This window comes from Perca flavescens, chromosome 13 (genome assembly GCF_004354835.1).
Source record: "Perca flavescens isolate YP-PL-M2 chromosome 13, PFLA_1.0, whole genome shotgun sequence".
Lineage (NCBI taxonomy): Eukaryota > Metazoa > Chordata > Actinopteri > Perciformes > Percidae > Perca > Perca flavescens.
This window is the reverse complement of record NC_041343.1, coordinates 22,818,635-22,833,132: the sequence shown is the minus strand read 5'-3', so window position 1 is coordinate 22,833,132 and position 14,498 is coordinate 22,818,635. Positions and strand designations below refer to the sequence as shown.

Below are 14,498 nucleotides of genomic sequence, written 5' to 3'. Positions count from 1 at the left end.
ACACAAATAATGCATGTTATTTACACAATTTACAAAATGACTACCTGTGGTTCCACTGGTGAAACAAACAATGGACAGGTCATCTGGCAATGGTGGCTGTGGAGACAAAATGGTATCGGTCAGAGCACGAAATTTCAATGTAACTTATAATGAGATGAACTTCTACGTCTTACAGCTTTCTTGATAGCAACCTGCACAAAAACCTGTCAAATAGATTAAGGAATGTTGCATGTTTACGTACAGTATTTATAGTCATTAGCTCTGGCCCCTTTCTCTGCCACCGTACCAACAATAGGACGTACAGAGTTAATGTGTAAATTGCCAAAAAGTTGTCATCAAAACTTTCTTTGAAGTGCATTCAATGCACTCACTATTTGAAGTTATTCTCTCCCTTATTGTCAACAGAGAGTAAATACTTGCTTAGCTGGCAAGAGGCTTGGGGCTGAATTGTAACTGGCCCAGTGTTTAATCTGTAAACACCACCAAAATGTAAATGAAGCCATAGAAATCTGTCAAATTACAGATGCTTTATTATTATTTATATATTATTAACAGCAAATGTAAAAGCTTTCAGCAACACAGTCTCATGTGTTTCATATATATGTTTTGCGTCTACAGCCATACTTACGGCTCTGAGAGGCTGTACTCAGGCACAGTGGTGCTTTGAGCTAAATACTAAGACGTAAGTAAGTCAAGAATACTTGGAAGTACTAAGACGTTTAGAAAGTAGTACCATGTTCACCATCTTATTTTAGCCTGTTAGCATGCAAACACTGTCCTAATTTGTATTAAGATGGACCAGAGAGGTGGACTGACTGATCGATCGACAGACTGACTTTGCCAGACCCGTGCTGCTTGCATTGCTAAACATGTCGTACAGTGCATTTTTCCCTGTTTGTAGTTTAATCTTGAAGTAGCTAGTACTTACTATAGGTTTTCTGTGATGCTCTCTGCCCAGAGCCTGTAAGAAAAACAACATAAAAATAACTATTAGTAGTAGACTTGACACCTTTTAACACATAAATGACTAGAAATTGTATTATCAGACATATATTCAGTGTTAAATTCCATGCCTCTTTGAATAGTGAGTGTTTTCTGAGTTCTGTCAGTAAACTTTCTTAACCAATGACAGAGGCCAAACATTTGTGGTTCTATGTTGATGGCAATCAAACATGCTCAGAAAGCTATCTCTACAATCCTGGATGCATTTGTGTTGCAATTGTTGCTGAAATCTGTGATTGTGATTGTAAGTCAGTGTTAAGCAGCATTTGCAGTAAGTCCTCTCATTTATTTTAATCCACCTGATAAACCAGTTGAGCTGGCTGTCTATCACACTGGCACAGTTAAGACAGGTCCATTAAAGTTGATTTGAAAAATGACAGTTATGTACACGTGTGATTGCCAGCTACTTCCTTGTACTGTAAATGGTTCGGTTATAAGGTAACCTTGGTTCTCTGAGTGAAAACACTGTCTCTCCAGGGCAACAACGCTCGGATACCATTCCAATCAATGTAAATCAGCGAACCCATGCACATCTGGGCCTTTTATGCCCAAGCACGGGCCCTGAGATGTGATCAGAAAGAAAGAAAGAATACGACAGAAATCTGCATCTAACCTAAACTGGCCTTTGTGACAGACACTGCTGTGATCTGCTGGACCAGTTTTACGTGTCTGTTTGTTGTGATTGTGCTAATTTAGCAGATACAGGAATGTAAAGAGCAGTGGATTTACTGTAAATACCCACATCAGACATAAACAACACATTAGTACATTCTTTTGTACATTTTCCAGATTCTGTAGCGCCAAGAAGGAGACGATAAAGATCTCTTCTGACATGGCAGACAAACAACATATTTTTTGATCGTTGGCTGACCAAAACTCAACATCAGTTTGTTTTGACTGGCTGTTGTTTTGTCTGGCTGTTCAGATTGCATATTAAACTTCTGTGTAGTAACACAGCCCAACCCAGCACACATTTTATTAGAACAAATTAGCTAGTCTATGATTATCAATGAACAAACTTCCAATCCTTGATACTTTGCTTACTATCAACAAATCACATGAAAAGACCTAAACCAAAGATGTTGGCCTGATATAGCTTATTCCTCTGTACCATGAACCCCCATTGTTGTACAGAGACTATTCAAAACAAATCAAGGAGCCACACTGTTGTACTGGGCAACATGTTCTTTTATAAACATTAATATCAGCACTATAGTTTATTATTAATCAATTCCACGTTCACTGTCCTGCACCAAATCCACCGCTGCAATCCACAAATTCACAACGTACTTTCATTTGAGTAACATTTGCTAAAAATGTGATGTTTTAGGGAATTTATTAAGTTTTAAAAATAAAATATCTGTGAACCATTTTTCTTTTTACATTTATATCTTGACTAGAACAATAGGTAAAATATAAAGTGACCATACTTCTCCTTTAATTTATCTTTTAGACGTCTTGATTACCTTTCATCTTGTTTAATGGCATTTTGATGACTATATCTCAAGATGCGGAAAGTAATAAAAAAAAAGAAAGAAATTCTAGATGTAACACATTGTGTTGGTGTTTAGATGAAGCCAGAGTGCAGCAAACCTTAAATATATCTGATTAATGTAAAACTGACATGCATGAAAAAGAGCACCAGAATATGCATGGTCAAATTACTATTTCTTAAATTACAGTAAATATCAATCAAGTGCAAGTATCATTGGGCTGGTCCTACATGTCATACCTCGACTTCCTGTATGGCCTGCACGTGGACGCCACAGCTCTTTCCGTGCTCAACGAGGGCGGACTCAAAGTCATCCATCAGGATAATTCTTTGCAGGCCCGGAGTCTCCTTCCGCTCAACGTTTTCCAGAAGCACCTGAGCTTTCTCTACTTTGTCACAGATGACTGTGGAGATGTCAGCTGAAGTGACACAAGCACACAAGAGCACATGCACCCTTGTGTGAATATCAACACAATAAGAAACCAAAAGAAACAAATCAAAATAAAAAGACACAGACGTGGAGTGGGGATTCAGCTGAAATTTGTGGTCAGTTCAGTATAAAACTAGGCCTGTATAAGCACTCTTGATAAGGTTATTTACTCAGCAGCCATCCATTTGCAGCAGAGTTATCACTTCCGGGCAGAGCTGTATAGTAACAAAGTAGAACTACTTCACTACTCTACTTAAGTACTAAAAAGCTGTATCTGTACTCTACTGGAGTATTATTTTTTTCTCCTACTTTCACTTTTACTTGAGTACATATTTTCGATGAAGGAAATACCTTTACTTCGATACATTTTTTATGTGCTGCATCGTTACTTGTTACTGTTGTGAATTCCTCATGCTACGGAGACTGTGTAGGTTACAGTGTGTGTAGTTACGGCTACGTTAGTTACGAAATCCCAGAGATCGTGTTGTGTTTCTTTTCATTACGGTTGCCCGTTCACAATTCAGAGACAATGTAAGTTTGTACTCTTTCTATTTAGTTATTGTTGCAGCAGAGTAATCTATTCATGAATTGTTTCAGTCTGCAGTGAGTCCTGAATGTTAACCTTTTGACCCTGTGATGTAAAGCTGCTCTAGTTTATCTGTATGTTGCTAGCTTGCTAACTTTCCACTACATCACACATGTTACTAGCTAGTGTGTGATACGTTTTGGGGGCTTTAATTGTTACTGTGCTGGAGAGGAAGTTCATTTTACTTGCAAAGTGTGATAATTGTAGATTTTTATTTCAGTATTTATTAATATTTGTTATTTTTAATATAATATATTTAATATTTGTTAATTCCTTTGGCTACAACTTTTGACTGCTTTCTTTAATAACTAAATAACACAATACTTGTACTTTTATTTTCAGTACTTGAGTAGTAGATTTTAAAATAAACTACTTGCAATACTTAAGTACAAAACATGTTGAATACTTTAGTACTTCTACTGAAGTGTTGTGCTTAAAGAGCACTTCTACTTCTACTCAAGTCACTTTTTTGATAGAGCACTTGTACTTTTACTCAAATATGGGTCTCTAGTACTTTATACACGTCTGCTTCCGGGCTGTTTCATTTATTTTTAATCCAGGAAGTAACACACTGTGTATCATGGCTGAGCTGACGACAGTGCTCTCAGTCACCAGTGAGGGGAGCTCCACTGCTAAAGCTATTACTTGGGTTATGCCGTCAAAGAAGAGAAGATTGTTTGTTGTATTTGCATCTTAACTCAAAACTTAGAAGAGGGCTAAAAGAATTGTCACTTTTGAATACTGTTGCGTGTGTGTATGTGTTATGTGTGTGTTAGCATGGCTGCCAGGTAGTATTTTTATGAGTAGTGTGTATGTGTGTGTTCTTACCAGTGTTAATGATGAACCGTATGGCGTCTGGGCCCAGTGTGTCATAAAGAGGAACCACCACCATGGAGTAGGTGTAGCAAGCTAGCTCTGAGATGATCCACTAAAATCACACAAAAGTCAGGGGTCAAAGGTCAGAGGTTATTGGGGTTCATTGACCATACTTGTAAATCACAACATATTTTTACTCCTATATTTATGTTAGCCTACATTTATGTTCTAAATATGTAACAATATATTTACTTATACATACTAATATTGTTTAAAGCCAATAGATTTGTCAAGACAGAAAAGGTTGTTCTGTAAAAATGAGAGAGGATCTCTATGTGAAGATACTAACAGAAGTGTGTACAGTTGTTGAGCGTGCTTGTGTTTATATTTGTGGCCTGTGTGAATGAAACCATCTGTAAAATGGTTTACATGCACTGAGCCAATAGGTGATACAGTGAAGCAGAGAGACCGTGAGAAACGGAGTCGAAGAGACAGAGCGAGCGAGACAGCATGAAAAGCTAAGAGACAATCCGAGACTGAGACAATGAGTGAGCGTCACCTCTGGCCTGTTCTGGGAGAACACTCCAATGAACTGGCTGGGGTTGGGCTGGCAGCCCTGGTGCAGAAGGCCTGAACCCAGATGCTCCGCCCGGGCCGTCACCTATGGAGTGGGAAGACGAGACAGCAGCTGATTGGACCAGGTGGAACTTAACAAAGGCTGAGCTGGTCTTCTAGTCTTCTTTAAACAACACACATATTTTCACATCCTCCTGCTTTTCAATTTTTGGGGAAACAGTTAAGCAACAGGAATGCTCCTTAGTGTTTGATGTTTGGGCTTAGTGTATAACTATAACTATCAACTATTTAGCTAAATGAAGGGACTTTCTTGTGAAGTAACATGATGTCATTGATAAATGTTGAGGATTACATGATTCACTTCCCAAATGGCTTTTGGCATTGCTTAACAGGGATGATTTCTACATCACTGGTCTAAATGAAACTCCCCTTCAACCATTTCCCAAAAGATGCGATCTTTTGGGAAAAGATTCCAACCCAAATGATCGATCTTACATTTAGAGCTGGGTTAGCAATCAACAGAAAAGGTTTTGTTTTTTTGTGATTGGGCATATTTCACTATTTTCTGGCCTTTTTTTTAGACTAAACAATTAATGGATTAATCAGACAAAATTATTGGCAGACTCATTGATAAACAAAATAATCTTTGTTTGCTGCCCTTCTTACATTTAGGTAATATCAGATTGTCATTGAGCAAAATGATCATATGCAGCTAACCAATATTGTCTTGTTAAAAAAATCCTACAACACGCTATTTATCTTATTTAGGAGAAGCTAGTATTAGCTGTAACAAAGCACCTTTGGACAGTAGCCTGCAGCTATCACACAATGTCATGGTTGCTGCACAGAGAGGCAATAATTCATGATAATACTGTAATGCCAGTGTGGCTGGATAGTGATCTGACAACACGACATGTCAACTACACAGGTTTTTTTTTATTTCTCAATAAGTTACTTTTTCTAATAACTGTACCTACCTTCTGTAACTCTACCCACATTGCCACATTTTTTGCCACGTGTTGTGTTGTGTGTTGTTTATCTATATTTAGCAATGTTTGCAGTGTTTGCAGTCTGCAGTTAAGTGGACCTTCACATCAGTGCCAGGGTTGGTTGCTAGGCAGATTTGGTGCAACAAAGCCTCTGTGGTGCAGGTGCACAGGTTGCAAACTACACCGGAGTGTCACCTTACATATATACTTAAATGGACTAGATACGGTTGGATTATAGCTCATCAAATGTCATTACAAAGCTGATGATAAAGCTGATGATATGTGATAATAATGTTTGACATTTCAAGGATGTGTCTTTTACAGGAAATGCTGTATATAAATATTAGATCTTTTTTACTATAGGAAAGACATTCGATAATGTCTGCCAAAATAAGTTAAATAAATTCCGCTTTATTACCACTATATTAATCATCAATCATGTGGTAGTTTCTGCATGCTAGATATCTGTTTAAAATGTCACTCCTAGTACCCATATCGTTACAAGGAGATAAGATTTCCCCTGAATGACACTAACCTCTTTGTAGGATATCCATTTGTAAGGCTGGTTAGGGAGCCGCGAGCCTAAGCAAGGTCCATCTCCTGTTGAACAAATAGAACACCAAAGTATTGAATTATAGAATATAATATGATGTAAAGTTATTATTTTCCTGGTGGACAAAGCATTACACTTCAAAATATGGTGGTGACTGTAAACAGATCAGGGTCAAACAAAACCTATGTAACCTTAAAATCTTCTTTTGTGTTTTCCTGGTAGGTGGTAAAATTCTTCAAAAAACTGCTTAAATTTAATAACACTTCTGATGAAGCTCACTGGGGAGCAGGTGTGGTTGGAGTGCCAATAGATAAGAATATTTCTGCATTGGGAGTCAGTCACTTAGTCACTTATACTCCCTGTGAGACCTGACGCTGTTAACGTGAGATACATTTTACCACCACCATAAGAGATTTTTTAAATTGTCATCAAGGAAAAATAAATAAAAATATATATATATATATATATATATATATATATATATATATATATTGTTTGTCACATGTGTTAACTTACTAACATCCTACCCACCAGATATGTGAAGGCCTCTCTGGAAGACCTCGTACATGGTCCTGGCGTCGTCATGGTAATAAGCCAGTAGCTTGGAGCTGTCGCCCATCATGGACCTGTGACCTCCATCTTCATGCTGTTGCAAAAGAGAGAGAGAGAGAGAGAGAGAGAGAGAGAGAGAGAGAGAGAGACAAAGAAACAATGTGACACCATAAATATTCTTCACACCCTTTTCATCAACTTCTTTTCTAAACTCCGGGGGTGTCGGTACCAAAATAAAAAACTAAATTTACAAATAAACAAAACCCAAAACAGATCTAATTGTGCTTCATCATAAAGACGGTGTTAAATAGATACAAAAGCCTGAGGAGAAAATTGTTTTCCTTGTTCTCCGAATGATAATCCATCTCTTTTGTCAGCTCACAACTGCAAATAAATATAGCTGAGCTTACTTTGTTCCCTGGTGTGTACATTCTGGGCGATTACTGTAGAGTTCATTCACATAAAGAAAAAGAATGCTTGAAGCAAAGTCCTTTTTTTGTGGAAATTAGTCATTTAGGTTGATAAGATTAAGGAGCATGGCATAAAATGAATCTTATGAGTGTGTTTGTGTGTCTTTGCATGCATGCATGTATGTGCTTGTCAGACACACACGTATCTCAATCTGTTTCATCACATTCTTCAAACACCTTCTCAAGTTTCCAAGAAAAGTAAACCTCAGAGCCACAAAAAGCATTTCAAAGGACTTTCACATTGACTACAAATGCTGTCAGCCTCACCTGTCAGTGAGAAGGAACAGGGTTGTGATGTGTGTGTGTGTGTGTGTGTGTGTGTGTGTGTGTGTGTGTGTGTGTGTGTATGTGTGTGATACAGAGTGTGTTTGGTGTAGTCAGGATGTTGGTTAAACCAGGACGGGGTGTAATCGAGTGCACTTGTTTAGATGAAAGGTGTTCAGCTTCCCTCTGTCGCGCCAGTGCACGGAGCTCCCAGCGGTGCAGAGTAGTGGAGGTCTGCTGAGATCTGCTGGATGATGCCTTTCACATCATCTAGGCAGACCTTCGCTGCTCCACGCACTGGCGCCAAGGAGGGAAACCAAACACTTTTTAGCTAAACACACTGCCCACACAAAGATGACACGAGCTGGTTTGGAATTAGAAAAGTATCCCTTACAATGAGTAAAGATTATACATTAAAGGTAAAAACAGGATAAACACCACAGCTGGCTCAGCATTAGTGAGGTCAGTGTTCACATTAATTTAATACTGCATCACCTTCTTGTGACCGTCACTTTCTTACACACATACACAAGGTGTGTGCATTTATGTTATATTTGAAATTGTCTTGTGTCTTTATCTTTTGTGTTTTTGTGTGTGTGTGTGTGTGTGTGTGTGTGTGTGTGTGTGTGTGTGTGTGTGTAATACAGAATGTGTTTGGTGTAGTCAGGACGTTGGTTGAACCAGGATTGGGTGGAATCGAGCGCACGTATTTAGATGAAAGGTGTTCAGCTTCGCTCTGTCGCGCCAGTGCACGGAGGAGATAACCGTAGTGTCGACAAGTCTATTTCTGGCTGCTGTCCCAACAAGCTCCACCATTCAGATGGTTAGCGCCATGCGTATGTAGCCTGACAGATTAACTGCTGTGAAGCATATTGCTGTGAGTGCATGATAACACTTGAATGAGTGTATGTGTAATTAAACTAAAACTGGAAACGTGTGGGGCACAAAAATAAGAGTTTTGAGAAATCAGGTGCAAATTATCCACTTGGGTGTGCAAATAGATGTGAATCATTTCAAGAATATTGACAGCATTTGTGAATGAGACCCTAATATACTTATGCATACATATGCATACATCTGTGTGTGTGCTCCATCTTACCGGCACCTCCTCAGACTGGTGCAGCAGGCTGCAGGGTGGCTTGATAGGGCGGGGTCTGGTTGCCAACCAGTACGCCAGCACGGCAGTCAGAGCGCCGATCCCCACCAGCGTGGAGGTCGGCAGGGAGCGAAAGAACTGTCCCAGCTCGTCCATCTCCGGTATCCTCAGGCCGCTCATCATTTCCTGGGCCTGCATCTTCTCCATCAGGGTGGAACTCAGCTCTGCATGATAGAAAACACTCTTTGACTTATGATTTCTAAAATTATTTTGACTCTTTTTTGTGTTTATGTACAGTAGTAGCATTGTTATGACAGCCAAAATCTGAATACCATTGTAATGAACCACATATTATTTTACTGTAAGCCCTGCTGTAAGGCAGTGGTCGCTAGTGGCCATAGTACTCATGACCGAAACACCTAGTATAAGACCGCAAGAGACCTGTAAATGCCCAAAACACAGGATTTTAAGCTTGGGACTGGAGTAAAATAAAACATAATAAATGTATTAAGATCTGCAAGCTAATGATATGTAAACCTACACAACACAACTAGGTCTAGACAGTAGTTTGACAGTTCCAATTTGTCTGACCTGCATATTTTTGCATGTGTAGGAGGAAACCCACACATGCAAAAAAAACAAAAAAAATTTAAATATATATATATATATATATATATATAGGAAAGTGAACTTGCGTGTGTGAACTTGCCTAGGTGCAGACTCAGACATTTCCACACACACACACAAAACTAGACCCTCCTACATGTTTCTCAGGAGTGAGTTTAAACCACTTTGAGCCAGTCTTGTCTGAGTGTTTTATACATGAGACCTCACCACTCCTCCACCCAGGACCTTAAAAACGTAATTTATGGTTTAAAAAAAAAAGTAAAACACACACACACACACACACACACACACACACACACACACACACACACACACACACACACACACACACACACACACACACACACACACACACACACACTCGGTGTGAGATGCATAATTTATCTGAGGGGGAGGCTGGCTGCAAAGCTGACTGGAGGGTTTCCTGCTCTCCTGCAGGAAATGAGTCAGACAGCACCACCTGACTGAACCAATGGCATCAGGGCACTAGTGCAGCTCCCAGCCAATCAGAATCACTTCTTGTCTGCTCTCTCTCTCTCTTTCCCTCACAAATACTTGCACAGAACCACAACAGACAGTGAGGCTGATAAATATAAATATCTGAGGCCGTGGGAACATTGACTTCCTCATTCACATGTTAATGTTATATAGAAGCATTATTTTCTTCACTCCTACTTTACTAAAGGGAAGCTGAATCATATGAACTTGCATTAGGGTGAAGGCAGGTTCCAGGAAGCCAGATGCATGACTTTCAAACCCCAAGAAATGTGATGCAAGGCCAACATAAGAGACAAGATAAGTCTTTTTGTCCTTCTAGATCCAATAAAGGTGACGTATAATTATCCATGAAATGTTAGTTTTGAGTTGTAGAATTTAAACTCCAGTTCAGGCAGCTGAAGATGCAAGATTCCTAGAAAAATTGCAGCGGACGTGACCACATTGAGTTTAAAGAAATATTGAATCAGTCTGTAAACTATCCACTGAGTCAGTTTTAAATTGTAGAATCCAAACCCCCCTTACTAAAACCCCTTAAATTCCCATAAAAAATTAAATGTCCTCAGTGTCCTCTATGGTTGCTAATGCACTGGTTGTTAATTGCTAACAGCTGACTATGAAACACAGCGACAAAGACAACTTGAAATGATATTGGATAAGTGAGTAATATCTGTTTAAAGATATTTTAACACTCCTTAAAGAGCTATGTGACAACTTTGCTTCCTGTACAGAACTACAATTGTCATTTGGATAAGTCTAAAGTTCAGTTAAATGCTTTGTTACATCCTGAAGGAGTCTACGGAAGTTTTAAAAGTCAGAATTTCAAATTCTTCAAAAATATTTTTCACATGTGGCACTAATCCTCTTCCGTAGAACACAACCACAACACTGGTAAAAAAAAAAAATATGTTTAATGGTATACTTTGCACATGTTGTCAACTCATTTGTAAAGCAGCACTGACATGTGACATGACATTTACACACGGTAATATAGCTATTGCTTATCCTCTCCACTACTTTAATTCAAGTCAGAAGCACAGTACCTTTAACTGCTCTATAGTGAATTCCCTGACGCTGCTTTCCCAAACTTCTACCTGGGCTCAAATCCTTTTATTTCAACGAAACTCAAGTTTCTGTTCAGACTGAAACTATCACCTGTAACTGAAAAACCACAGCATAACATATGCCTCTAATGTGACGACCAGTATTGTGCCCTAAAACACCACAGGCTTAACTGCTTCTCTTTATTTTTTACTGCAGTGCTCTGATATTTCCTCTTTTTCTGTTGTCCCTGTTTTGTCTGCAGTTCCAGTAATCGTGATGGGGAATTAGTGCTCAAGTTCTGAGAAATGTTGAGCAAAGAATAGAAACCACCTGATAATGGTTCTGAACTAAACAACACTTTTTTGGCATGTTGAAGCAGGTACAATGTCAAATTAATTCTGAGGTAAAATGTTCTGCACTGTTGAGTACTCTGAGTCGCCCACTGTGCGCAGCTGGAGTCTGTCCCAGAGTTAGACTTAATTACGGGCACAGCTTCATTTGTTTGGAATATATTTTGAACACAGAACATCTAGAAAGTAAAGATAGAAATGTCAAACATGGAAATAAGTTAGTATATCCAACACCTTTGACTATTTGATAATTTTAAAGCAATAGTTTAAGGTTTTGGGCTTATTCACTTTTCTTTTAAGAGTTAAATGAGGCATTCAATATCAAGCCTGTGGGTTAAATATAGATCTGCAGTCGGGACAAGGTTAGCCTAGCTTAAAGAAGGGGTAATTGCTAGCCTGGCTCTGCCCAAAGTTAAAAATAAGTCCACCATAACTCTAAAGCTCACTGATTTACAAATAGTATCTTGCTTATTTAATTCATACAAAAATAAACTACAATATGTTTTTAAAATCCAACAACATACAACAAATTAATTTATCAGCATCAGAGTTGTTCAGTTTTGATTGATTTGCATAGAACATTTAAGTGTTTTCCTGTCATACACTTTATTTTCCACATTACATTACCTACATATCCTACATCTCATATTGTATTGTTACATATTACAGATCAACTGATGTATCTGAGCAGTTCTGACAGGAAGATCAATGACAAAGCACCAGCCAGGCAGGCAGCACAATACACACAGACAAGATCATTTCCATGTCGGTTTTGTGACAACAGGACATAAACAGCTGAACCGTGTTATAAAAACGAAGAGACAAACCTCCCAGCTATCAGACATAGGCCACTATCAACTTAACAAATCCACCATGTTGACCTCCTCAAAAACAGTAACCTGACCTATTGTACAACTGTGGAATTAGTGTGGACTTCATTTCACAAGTTGCCTGATTATAAATATTGGATGAACTGCATGATAATGAATGCATTTAATCGTTAAGATGACCACTTCCTAGAAGATGATTTTTAGGGTTATATGTTTCAGAGAAATATATTGAGTCCGGCAACGGTTTTAATACTTTTTCTTATATTAAAGCCAACTTGCCAGACACATGCTGAAAACACATTTTTTCACACTGGCATATCCGACATGATCACCACTCATCTATACTTAGTAATGTTCTGTTTGTTTTTATTATTATTTTATTATTATTATTATTATTATTATTATTATTATTATTATTATTATTATTATTATTATTATTATCATTATTATTATTTTATTGTCTTGTAAGGTGACATTGAGTGTCCAGAAAGGCGCCCATAAATAAAATGTATTATTATTACATGCAGATATTCTTACAGAGACACATTGATTGACTAATTGAGGAAGCTACAATATAAGGTCATAATGTCTCCGATACACCTGGTGTGATTATGATAAAACATTTTTAAGACAATAACCACTACATCATTGGTCCAAATTGTGATTAAACTTGAAGAGATTGAGTGTGTTGTTATTGACATGACAGACAATATACATATTTACATGTTTTATCTGCTTGTTGGCTTGCCTGCATGGCTGATTGATTTTATAATCATAGTAAACTCCAAATGTTCTATACAAACATCTGTGCATCACTGTGGGAATACTTTGATAATTAGTGGCCTGCTTTGATTACATACGTGTAACGTAGCTCAATGCATGTGCTTTGCGTTGTGTTCAATGGCTGATGTGGCTTAGCTGCAGTGGTGACAAAGCCACAGTGGATTAGCGTTTGAAAAGAGAGGCAGAGGAGGGGAAACGGCACTAAATATAGACACACTCCATAACCTACTGACACCACTGTGCAGATAGCTGGAACAGAGGAGGCTAGATTTGCCTTAGCTCAACCTCGCAGGAGTAAAACAGGTCTTTGTTGACATTTCATTGGTTGAATAAAGGCAAAAACACACAAAAAAGCTTGGGATCTGGATTGTACAGTCAGTGACACTAGAATGTTAGATGTTGTTTGTTGTAAAGAGTATCCTGTTGATTTATAAAGTACCATACATGGATTTCATTTTTTTGTTACCCATCCCTGGAAAGCATTTATGTGGGGGCAACACAGATATTTTGGAAACTTTCAAAGTGTGTGGGCTGTAATTAAACACCCGGCCCCTGTTTGTAAAGGAACAAGCTCTGTGATGTTGAGCGGGCAGCAATGACACAGTATGGACATGAAAGCACCAAGCATCCTCCTGCCATGAAATAGCCAAACAGCCACAGGAGACTCACAGCCTGCCAAACACCTAACTGGCCTCCAGGAGAAATACAAACATCTAACTGCCTATCAATGACTCAGTCTCTCTTTGTTCTGCTCTAGTCTGCATTTTCCTGTTTGACTGCCAATAACAAATGTCTGCTTCCTGACAAAATAATACACAAGACACAAGAACAGACAGAGCCGCAAATCAGAGCAGAGCAGTTCAGAGCAGGATCTCACCTACTCTGATTGACCTGAATGCCAACTGCTGTTGACTCACTGAAAACTTCCTTGAAAATGTTTCCGCTTAAAAAGTGATGTCAGACTGTAGCGAGACAGAGCAGGGTTGATGGTGGGTGGAAGGCGGGAACAGTTCTTAATAACCAATTAGCCCTCAAAGAAACACAGTGGCTATGTCCCATTTCAGGGGCTGAATCATTTGAAGTATACAGTATATCTCTAGACCGAAAAAAAAGCCACGGTGGCACAAAAAGTCTGTCAGATTCAAGAGGCTCTTCCAAGAAATGCAGTCGTCTTTTTCCCTAATGTGGATGAAATTGAAATTATTATCATGACTATCTTAGATAAAAACAGTGTCACTTGCACAGCTGTTTCAACCTTTTCTCCACTAAAGCCTATGGTTCTGTTTGCTATCCAACTCTCTGTCCTACAGTAACCTAAATCACCCACCCCAGGGACACTCTCGGTCTTAAAGCCCGTCCCTGTTGCCTTCTACAAAGATTGTTGCTTCAGCTGGTGTGACAGAAGAACAGCAGGTCAGCAACAACATTGCCCTTTATAAGCTTGTGAACTCAAAGACCTCTCTGTTTAATGTGTGAAATCACACCACACCAAAAATCGAGTTAATCTTCATTGTGTTTCCAGCGGAAATTCTGCGGCATTTAC

At 38.7% G+C, this 14,498-nt stretch overlaps 1 protein-coding gene across 2 annotated transcripts in view; it reads right to left on the bottom strand.

The window, feature by feature from the left end:
• The window catches only part of acsl6 (acyl-CoA synthetase long chain family member 6), a 35,819-nt gene that overhangs the window by 12,367 nt on the left and 8,954 nt on the right, over window positions 1–14,498 (bottom strand). For both annotated transcript variants that reach the window (XM_028596421.1, XM_028596420.1), the window contains 8 exons: window positions 8,830–9,050; window positions 6,976–7,090; window positions 6,427–6,491; window positions 4,886–4,987; window positions 4,339–4,438; window positions 2,735–2,913; window positions 929–961; window positions 45–96 (listed from right to left, as the gene is read on the bottom strand). In XM_028596421.1, the coding sequence (XP_028452222.1) occupies window positions 45–96; window positions 929–961; window positions 2,735–2,913; window positions 4,339–4,438; window positions 4,886–4,987; window positions 6,427–6,491; window positions 6,976–7,090; window positions 8,830–9,033 (850 nt within the window). In that variant the 5' untranslated portion in view covers window positions 9,034–9,050. The remainder of the gene's footprint in view (window positions 1–44; window positions 97–928; window positions 962–2,734; window positions 2,914–4,338; window positions 4,439–4,885; window positions 4,988–6,426; window positions 6,492–6,975; window positions 7,091–8,829; window positions 9,051–14,498) is intronic.